The 11,064-nt window shown below is 31.5% G+C and overlaps 1 protein-coding gene across 6 annotated transcripts; it reads left to right on the forward strand.

The window, feature by feature from the left end:
• The first annotated feature begins 3 nt into the window (after nt 1-3).
• Nucleotides 4-11,064, forward strand: LOC149779224 (uncharacterized). 6 transcript variants are annotated; one of them, XM_089939798.1, is made up of 11 exons: nt 32-295; nt 833-1,005; nt 2,184-2,328; nt 2,979-3,065; nt 3,596-3,692; nt 4,344-4,421; nt 4,792-4,847; nt 5,580-5,657; nt 6,017-6,094; nt 7,443-7,520; nt 9,224-11,064. In XM_089939798.1, the coding sequence occupies exons 1-11, from the start codon at nt 184-186 to the stop codon at nt 9,298-9,300; spliced, it is 1,059 nt and encodes a 352-aa protein (XP_089795924.1). In that variant the 5' UTR covers nt 32-183; the 3' UTR covers nt 9,301-11,064. The 6 variants fall into 6 exon arrangements, with proteins under 6 accessions (XP_089795929.1, XP_089795927.1, XP_089795926.1 ...); XM_089939801.1 differs by lacking the exon at nt 5,580-5,657 and having other exon boundaries at nt 15-295; XM_089939800.1 differs by lacking the exon at nt 6,017-6,094 and having other exon boundaries at nt 16-295.

Consider the following 11,064-nt stretch of genomic DNA (forward strand, 5'->3'; position numbering starts at 1 on the left):
GAACATTATTATCAACAATATAAAATATAAATCGTAAAGATGTTAAATTCTGTCAAATGTATATGAAATAAAAAATAAAGGTCATTAGTTGTGTGTTGAGAACACTCTTATTGGGTTATTGACAAATTTAGAAAGCAAATGAATTGTATTGTACAGAAATTACTACAAATGCATCTGTGTTGAATGGCTTCATTTTGCAAATATTATATAATGAAGGAGTCTCATAAATCTATTACTCTTGTTATGTTACTAATTTTTATTTATTTTCAGTCTGTACTTTTAAGATGTCAGAGAGGTAAAATAACTTTGATTTAGTGATATATACACTCTGGTAATGGTGTTAATGGCTGTTTGTTTTGTATGAATGTAATTTAAAACTCTTTTTTCTGATCACTTTGCTTTTTGTCTTGTTTTTGATGCTGCGACATAGTGAATGTGTGGAAAGTAGTGCTTTACCTGTTTCTTCTGGCATGTTCTGTTATTAATTTATTATTCAGGTATTATTGCTTACATTTTTCTCTAGCCTTGTGTATGCACATGTATAACCAGACTCATTAATCTCTTTGCAGCATACTCTGAGCAATTTTTTTATAAAATGCACCTTTAAATTATATTCACATATATGTGTAACTGTATGCTAATGGTGTTTGAAAAATAATGACACTGTTATTCTTAATACATATTAATACCTAGATGGTAAAGTGAATTTTGTTTATTATTATTGTAAACTTCAATTTATATGCCTATATCACTTTTGAATTATTTTTTGTGGTTAGTTTTGTTTATGAAAGTATCGGAATTCTTTTATATTATTATCTATATTTGTTTAAAGAGCCATCATCCTCAGGAACTACTTTTGTTCAGTGGGCAAATGAATGGAAGTATCTGCCTGCTTCAGAAAAGGTCCAATATCAGCAGACTGCTGAGGAACAGAGGCAAAATTTGTCAACATCTGTGGGCACCCCAAAATTCATAAGGCACCACCTAAAACTGATCAGTCAGTCGGTAAGTCATGTTTCTTGATTCAGTATGAAGTTATGTCTGTCCAGTTAACATGAAGTCATGTATGAGGTCATCTTTCAGATCCTATGAATACTTCAACCTGGAGGAAGAGAACCTGCATCTAACAAACATTGATTTATAAAATGTACTACTGTAGTGTTTCAGGTAACAATGTAAATATTATAGATTCCTTCATTTCTATTTTTAATAAAATGCAGTTTTAAACAAGCTAATTTCACTGATGATTAGACTTGAGGTTCATTTAGAACTGATTTGTTTAAATACTTTTTTAGTTTTCATTTTTATTTTGATGCTGAGGTTGTCATTATTTTGTAAATCTTTGCTTGCCATTTAGTTGGCAGAGTTTGCTTGCTAATACATTCTCTCCCATTTTTTCGGTCTCTCCATTTCTTTCTTTCTTTTACTTGTCTGTGATTTCTTTCTTTCTTTTACTTGTCTGTGCTTTTACTTTGGTTTTTAGCTCTACTGGTCATATCAGAAAGGAAAAGAGCTTAGATGGCTGGTCATATCAACATTGTGTTTTCACCAAAAGACTTCGTATACTGTCTTACTGGTCCAAAATTAAAATGGTGCTGTTATTGAGTCCAATATTTCTACAATGATATCTTGTCATTCCTACTTTTAAATAGAAAGTAATTTGAACATGGAGGGTTTATATTTCATATTAACGGTTGGTAATGTGTCAGGTTGGTACTAATGATAATGATGCAAACTAGTTCTCAATCTGTCCACAGTGGAGGCCATATGGATGGCTATATCAATATGGGGATTTCACCAAAAGACCTCTTTTGCTAACTACATAATCCTGAAAATGCACATCTTGCCAATGGTACATCATATATGGCTGGCTTGATGGCTGTCTTGAAATCTTGTTGTCCTCATTCCCCTTTAATGACTGGTAATATTGAAATGTGGGCTTTTCGCCAGAAGACTTTTAATGTCTGCTTGGCCTAAATGGAAATGATGTCAATCTGAAATCCAAAGTGTTCACAGCAGCTAATTTGATAATCTTCTTAGCACTTAATAACAGTAACACCAGAGATAGTTTCAAGACTTCACAGTTAATAGAAAGAAATGGTTTTATCTTGAATTCCTGAAAATTCTATTTGCCCAGTAAAGCATCATTTTTTTTGAGGGACTTTGTTATCATGTATTTTCAGTGTGAAGCTCTTAATGACATGGGTGTAAATATTGGTGGTCTGTTTACTGACAGTACTAGACGTGTTGGTGTATTCGGTAACACAAGGGCCTACCAGTTTTTTCAGACTGTTGAATGGAAAGATCAGTTCGTAACCAGCATGATGGGTTTGTATAACTAATCAGTTTTATATCATTTTATGACAATTTTTCAGTGGCAGAAAATATTTGTTTCTAGGCCAAGTATTACATTACATTGTTAGCTTTTAGGCAGATTAATAGTGTCATGATCATTTGGCCAAAATTGCATTATATGTAATAAATTTGTCAATTAGTTTAAATATATCAATACATAGCTGCTTTATTTACTGGCTTGTATATTTGAATTTGTTATGTTCAAGATGGTGTCCACTACTTTTAGACTAGGTCCAGATATTGTTTGAAATGCTACTAGGTTCAAAAGGGAAAGTGACACTTTTTTTGAAAGCTTGTTTTATACATGTAATTGCCAGAAAATAAACATAGATTACACTGGGTTATACATTCACATGTGAACAAAATTAATTAAGAATGGTAAAGAAACAAATCAACATATACAACAGGAATTTGGCTAGCATATTTTGTATTTATATGTAACTGAGTTTTTCTGCCAATTACAGTATTGTACAAAATTATTTTATACATTGGATTTAAGATCCATGTCCATTCATTTTCGATGGCATTTTGTTTGCAAACTCATATGAAGGCTTTTAAAATCTTGAATGACATGAATATTTATTGTTTGAATATGCAATTTAGGCTTCAGTTTAATTTTTTAGATTCACAGACAAGTTTATCACCAGCAGTTGATGAAATCAAGAAAAAATATGTGTCACAAGTGCGACAGATCTTTAATGACTGCTGGGGTAATATTTGATACAAATTTCATTTTTGTCATCACTTACATTTATTTAGATAAAGAGAAAGAAATATGAATGCCTTCTATAGTAATGGTCATCATTTGTATGGCAGGGAAAATTTATGTTTACTGAACTGTCAGTTAACCATGATAGCATTTTCTCCATCTTCAGTAATATGTATCCTTGTATCCTCCATGTTTGCAATTGAAAAACCCATTCAGTTTATCTTCATGAATTGTTCAGCTGCCAAATGTCATGTCATGTTTCAATTTTCTAATATGTTTGATGCATGGTAAATGAATGTTTATCTTACATTCACAAAATGTGTGTTATCAAGGTATGACTGATGAATGTTAAATCCATTACCCACATTAAGATGAAGTCTTCAAGTAAAAAAAACCTTTTATTATAGGTAATAAATATTTATTAAATGTAATTGTAAGTTTCAACATCTGAAATTTCATTGTACAACTTAATGCTTTACTTACAATTACTATGAACAAATGTCTGTCATTAAGTGACAATATCTTTTTCAGCCAAGACAACAGGAAAGAATAAAGTGCCATACAAGACAATAAAAGATAACTTGTATCAGGTAGAGATTAAGAACTTGCCTAATGGTGTTAAATTTAGGTAAGTGTTCTTTCTTCTTTTCTCTGTAGACTTTATATTCATTATGAGTAATATATTACCTTGCTGATATCATATATCAAATTATGTTGCCATGTATTAGGTGCTGCATTAGGTTCAGATGCTGATGTGATGTATCAAGTTATATTAGGTACTTATGATGCTGATACTATGTATCAAGTTTTTGCCATCTTTTGAGTTTTGTAAAAAACTAATGCAACATTGGATAAAACAAATGCACATAGAAAAAGCACAGAATACACTAATTCCACCAATGGGTATAACAGCAACATTGGTTAATGGTTTCATTCAGGTTTATGCATATGGTAAAAGTCCCAGATCCAGGGATGGCTGGCTGTGTTATACTTGTAATGTAGTATAAAGAAGGAGTTCATTTCATAATGTATGCACCCTTACCTGCACTCTTACAGTGACCCTCAAGCAGAGAGGTCATCTCTGTATCAAGTTCATATTACAGAATCAGAAAATCAAAAGAGAGCCACTCAACTTTTGATTAAGTATTGTACATTATTCACTAGCCTTGAATGCAAGACATCCTGCAAAATTCTTGTTCATTGAAGTAATTGTATGTTCATGAATTGTTTTTTAACTATCCAAGATTGTGTCTCAGTTGTATTTTTTTGTGTGTGCCAGGGACCCAAGCTGTATGGGCCTTCCAACTCTAAAAGAAATAATTAATGCGAGAGACAGTTTGGAATTCTCCGTCACAAGGTACTTGGCCATTGAAACTACTCTAAAATGATCAAAGTCAGAGAGTTGCAATCTAAAGAAACAATTTAAGGTTACATGTGGACAGTACATCATAAATTTGTAATCCACTCTGCAGTGGGACAAACTGAGAATCAAGAGTAAATCTCTGCCAAGCAGAGAAGCATAGTGTTTGTTGTTTTGGATTATAAGCTGTCTATACAGTGAAGATTTTATGCCCATTAATTATACAGTTTAAATACATATATATGTATAGTGTGTTTCTTATCATTTTAGATTGTGTTTTTGTTTTTTATTTTAAAAGGTTTTACTTTAGCTTACAAAATGTCTGTTAGGGTTAGTTATTCACTTCTTTATAATTTCTTTTTTAAAGGACAAGTAAAGTAGCCACAAGAACATCATCAGATGAGCCTTGCCATCTGAATCAAGGTAATTTATATTATGACATACCTTTTGGTGTGTTCGCAGCATGAAAAGGCTGATCTGTGAATATATATGCCTTGGATTATTATGCATTTATATTAGAATTCATACACTTAACCAAGTAAAGCAGTAATATATGTACCTAATATCGTGATAATGGTAGATTGCTTACTCAGTGATGATCAGTTCTAATGGCCATCTGATTACATTTATCTTTTACTTGTACATGCATTTGAAGCTTTTTTTGGACATATCCAACATAGATGCAGGATTTTTGTTATGTTTGTATTCATATAAAGATTTACTGACCAGATTTTGAAGCAACTAAAAGCTGTAAATTAAATGTGTACAGCATGTTCATATGCATAACAAAGTAATATGTTATTTAGGCCCTTGCGATTCTTTATCCATTTTGGCATATTTTTAAATTAAGCATTATTTGATGAAAACCATTTTGGTATAGTTTTCTCAGAAACTAATTTAGTTATGCATTTGGATTTTAGTAGTCCTCTTTATATTGACAGCCAACTTAAATCAGATTTATAAGCTTTTTTACTTGTATTCTGAATCGTTTTTGGGGGGGGTGCATTTCGGTCTTGGAATTAGGCCAACTTTATATGTTGCACTATCCTTGTGTGACAGAATTTACGTGGTGGTAGTGGAATGTTGATGACAAAATAGTAAAAGAAGCATCACTTAATTGCATGAGGAAACTTAACAAATTTTGTTTTCTTGCAGAACAGGTTGAAATTCCAAATGCAATTAAAGATTCACTGGAAGATGAGGGAAACCAAACTGCCTTTGTTCCCAATCTAGGTACTTTCTTAAGAATGGTCATTTTATTTTTACCTTCCCATTGCATTTTATTTTCTACTGGCCATTCATCTATAATTCGTTAGGTGGGTAGCTCTCAGCCAAACTGAGATTAGTAGGCATGTTTCTATACATATGTAGATGATGAGTTTATCATTGCATTGGAATGACTCTGCCTTCTTTCTTTTGGACTTGCATGCAATACATTTTGGCTGCCTTTTTTTAAATAAAAAATCTTGTAACTCATGTAGTATGCCTAATAGCAGTTCTTTTAACAAGTTATTTCCTTGCACATTTGCTTTTTTAAAAAGCAGTATCACTTAATAACATCAGAAAACTTAATGAAATTTGTTTTACTTCAGATCATAATGGTGTTCCAAATGTAATGCAAGAGTCACTGGAAGATAAGGGAAAGCAAAAGGCCTTTGTTCCCAATCCAGGTACTCTCCTGACAAAGGTCTCATTTCATTTTTATGCTCCCATTGCATTGTGTCATGGTAACTGCTACTGGCTAATCATCCATCACTTGTTTGCTGTGTAGCTCTTGGCTAAATTGAAATTAATATGCATGTTTATATGCATATGTAGACGGTATAATGAGTTTATCATTGTATTATAACGACTCTTTCTTTTGGACTAACATGCAATACATTTTAGCTGCATTCTTTCTATAAACAGCCCAGTTTTTTTAATAATTGTTATTTCAATAAGTTCTTTATTGGCACAAACATTTTTTTAAAGTCTCAGTCTGTCTGACATTCTCGAGATTGCTTTTTTAATAATTACAGTAATGATTTCAATTCAGAATTATTGATAAATATATGCATGTCCCTGATGCAGTATGTATATTCATTTTTTAAGATAATCATTCAACCACATCATCACAATAGGGCTAGATATTCATGCTCCAAATTTTTGTTATACCCAGCACAAAACTTTGGTGTCATTGAATTAAAAACAACATTATAACAGGTTTCTCTTAAGCCAGAAACAACATCAGATGTATGTGTATGTGTGATTTAGATTTTTAACGTTGCTTTAATAATCTGAGTCATATCTTGGTGATGTCTGCAGTGTGACAGTTTTTTTGATCCAGCACTGGGGCATCATGCTGCAGACATGTGGCATCATTTCCCACTAAGTGACATTATCTTAACACCAGGCCAACCAGTCCTAAAACTACCCTCTTAGTGCTCCGCACCAAGCATGGCAGCTGCTAGTACCATTTTTATAAGTCTTTCTTAGGACTTAGCTGGTGTTCAAACCCATGACATCCATCATCCAAGACAGATGCTCTAACCACTGAGCCACGGGAGCAGTCCAACATCAAGTCAAGTTAAAAACAATGTATCAATAACAAAGTTAAAATCCAATGCAATGGGAACCATATATATATTATATAATGGCCAGCATTATCATATATAACTTGTGAGTATGCAGATTGAGTGATGATACAGCATGCTTTCAGTTGGATTCTTAACATAAATTGGGAAAGTGCAATATGTCATCTTTAGGTTATTCTTTATTGCTGTTATGCCACCTTATGCAGGTGAAATTAAGTGTTAATACAGAGACCCCTATATTGTCTTCACTATTGCAAATGTTGAATACATTTGCTCCATTGTTTGTAAAAGTAACAAAATGTTTTCTTTATTCTTACACTAGAGAAATCAAATCATGATTTTCTCTAAGTTTCAACAATTTTTATAACAAAAATAAAGCAGTTCATTGTTTTACTGTCTGATAATTGTTTTGTACTCGTTTCACAGTTTTAAAATTTATTTATAGTTGAAGCTGAGCTTTTGATGGACCTCACTGATTCAGAGGATACAAATTCAGTGTTAGAGGTTATGGAACCCTCAACATGTAAGAATTGCTTTAGGAGTGTATATTAACCTCTTGTAATAAGTGTACACAATTTTTATCTCTTTATGTCATATATAACTGATAAATGCTTATGCAATAACTTGTTATCTGTCCAGCCATTAGTGCTAATTTGTTATTGCTTCTTCTCCTAACAAACTGGAAGGGTTGCTGAAACTGTACACTTATTTGTTGCAAGGTCTAGTTTGCCCTTCAGACATGCATGTAATATGGCTGCCATGGTGACAACCTTGAGAATCTTATTGATATGCCTTCTCAACAGCATGAACAGTTTTCTGGAACATGCATTCTTCTCCAACCAGTTTATTATTTTATTTTAATCATTCTGATCTTATTGAAAATATTATCAGTGCTGGACAAAGAATTTGTTAAGTGTTAGAAGCAGACCTAAAAAAACATGAAAAACCTAAATTTTCATTTGACCTTAGAAACCTAACAAAATCACAAAGAAACTGTAGGAAACCTAAATAGATAATATAAACCTAAAATGTTTTTTTTTTTTAAACCTGAAAAATATTTTTAAAACTTTGAAGAAAAAAACTTAATAATAACCAAAAATTTTCAAATTCAACTTCACTTCTAACCCTGTTATTATTATGTTTGCTAAGTTATTTAAAATTGCATTCAGGTTGTGGAAGTTATGATTTTTATGTGTTATATAGTAATATTGTGTGCATTTTTGCTATGAAACTACACCTATTCATTCAGAAAATACCCATTGGTCTTAAATGTCTAAACTGTACTCCTCTGACATCCAGTACAGCTGCCATGGTGGCCATCTTGAAAATCTTTTCACCTTCCCAGTTACTGTTATTTGTGATATTAAAGGCAGTTAAGACATATTCCTTGCATCCAGTAACTCCTCAGATATTTGGAAAATGAATTGTTCTCTTGTTATTACATATTTTTTTAATTTAACCCTGAGATCTTCTTCTTAATATTTCCAGTGATTGACAAATTATTTTTTTATTATAAATGACAGTTTATTGAAAATTGAATTATAATTTTGTAAGCTATTAAGATTTGCATATGTTGTATGTTAATATAGTATGCATTTCTTGTGATCAGTGAAATTATGTTGCAAAATTTGTGAAGTGCACAGTATAATGTATAACAGTGAGAAATCAAAGAGCAAATTGGCCTTGAACATGTTGTAAAGAAATTATTCTCATTTGTAAACAATAACTGATTTGAAATAGAATTGTTAGCTGCATTAAGCTTACTTACTTTGTTCTGAATTAGTGCTGTATGTATTAAATCTTTATTTCCAGTATGTATGTATGTATGTACGTATGTATGTATGTATGCATGCATGCATGCATGTTTGTATGTATGTATGTATGTATGTATGTAAGCATCTTTGTATGTATGTTTATATTTATGAATATATGTATGTATGTATGTATGTATGTACACATCTATATATGTATGTATGTATGTACGCATCTTTGTATGTATGTATGTATGCATATTTGTATTAGGGTATAGTATCATGTCCAAACGATAATGCCTTTATGGTGCCAATTAAATTAAAGTTTTAAAAAATTGTATCAGTCTATCTTATGAAAAAGTATAGGATTTAACTGTTCTTGAAATTAAATTATAGTGCCACACTCATGCTTATTGTGTCTACTGATTAACAGGAATACAATAAGAAAATAAATATCTAAATTTTTTAATTTCAGCTGATTGGTTTGAGGTGGAGAAGATACTGAAAACAAAAAAAAAAAGGAAAAGGCAAAGGCAAACAATATCTCATTAAGTGGAAGGGATATGAGAAGCCAACCTGGGAACCAGAACACAATATTAGAAAACCCAAAAAATTACAAGAAAAGGATTAACATCAATACATATACTACACCACTTTCCTTCAGTGTGAATATCATTTCCTATCATCAAACCAGTTATCATATTTACCATAAATATTCAGAGACAGCTTTATTATCTACCTATTCATTTGTTATATAGGTACAAATTAGTACTACTTCAAGCCAATTTTACTATAATTCTGGATTGATTGGACTGTGTAAAGATAGGGCTTAATATTTAAAAAAAAACACAAGATAATTTATTACATTTGTATTTTTATCACCCATGAGCTGGATTTAGTTGGTACTTATTTGTTCAAGTTTTGACATTGTTTCTCGATGCAACAATTGCAGTCTGATGATTTTTTCTAATATTTATTTCTTGTACATATGTATATATTTTGCCAATGTAATACTCAAATGATAAGAGTATATGCTTAGATCCTAAATAATTGTTATGTCCATAGCGTCTTTTTGATAACTAAATTGAATGACTTCATATTTTTCCTACATTATGATTTCAAACATTCAATGGCAGAACAGAAACACACTTGCAGATGTCAACACGTTGCTCCATCGCTGCTGAAATTTAATGTACTTCATGTACAGTAGGCACATAAATCCAGTCCATATTTCGTAGGTATGACAAAAATACCAAAATCTTTTCATTACAGATCAAATGGGAAAGCTGTTTTAATGCACATTCATTCACAATATGACTACAAATTTAAATTTTAAGTAGATCAAAATGCCATTTTCTTTCAGAAGGTATGTGTAGCACGTGACATTTCAAATTTATCTGGGTGGATTTAAGTGGGCATTAATAATGTTGTGTACTGATGAATATTTGCTTGTGTATTTAGCTTTTTGAAATGCGGCATACATTCAATTACTTTGTTTCATGTAGTGTATTTTTGTTTATGTAATTAAGCCTTAGGTAGAATAAGAAAATTAGCCTATAATAAAAAGGTTACTTCATTTGTATAGGAAAATATGAACTCGTTTTGTCGGATGGATATACTGCACTCTCAAGTGAAGTAACCTATAACTGTTAACTTGCTAGCTTAATCAAAAATGTATCTTGCCTGTAATATTGTGTATTCAGAATATGAACTACACAAATTGGACATTGAAAGTAGCCAAATTTCTGCTAGGTGACAATATTACAGCTATCAAAATGCAGCCAGTACTGACATAAGGTCATTTAAAAGCCTTTTTAGAAACCCTGCCAGTATATTGTGAGGCAGGTTAATGTCAGTTGCAACAGAAGTTGTTGAATATGTTTCAATATCTTGGAGGACTCTATAAAAGATTCACCATGTAAAGTTGAGAAAACTGTTATTTATATCCATCTTGGCACAGAATCTTAATGTCACTTTTGTGAGGGAGAGGGGTGATTGGATTTTTATTTAAAAAAATGATATTTTAAGTTTGCGAAAAAAGATGTTGCTTTCCATTAATAAATTTCTCATTCAGGAAAAATGTTGCTTAGAAAATGCATTTTGATTTTGGATCGTGGACACTCTTTGCAACTTTTTCTTTTTTCTTAGAAGTCACTTTGCATATTAAACTTTAACTGGTGTTTAAGCAATAATCAGTTTAATCTTTGCTAGATGCTTCAGTATTATAGTTCCTTGCTGAAAAAACAAATTTATTTTGCATTTGTATTGAATTTGTCACAAGTGAATGCACATATTGAATAAAATGATGAAACTGGA

Source organism: Sinohyriopsis cumingii, chromosome 17 (genome assembly GCF_028554795.1).
Source record: "Sinohyriopsis cumingii isolate HCF-2022 chromosome 17, ASM2855479v2, whole genome shotgun sequence".
NCBI lineage: Eukaryota > Metazoa > Mollusca > Bivalvia > Unionida > Unionidae > Sinohyriopsis > Sinohyriopsis cumingii.

Excerpts from the sequence above, each read along its gene's own strand:
- LOC149779224 (XM_089939798.1), top strand. The coding sequence starts at position 184 with ATGGCTTCATTTTGCAAATATTATATAATGAAGGAGTCTCATAAATCT. Across the intron at positions 296-832 it reads ACTTTTAAGATGTCAGAGAG|AGCCATCATCCTCAGGAACT; the intron begins GTAAAATAACTT and ends ATTTGTTTAAAG. Across the intron at positions 3,693-4,343 it reads CCTAATGGTGTTAAATTTAG|GGACCCAAGCTGTATGGGCC; the intron begins GTAAGTGTTCTT and ends TGTGTGTGCCAG.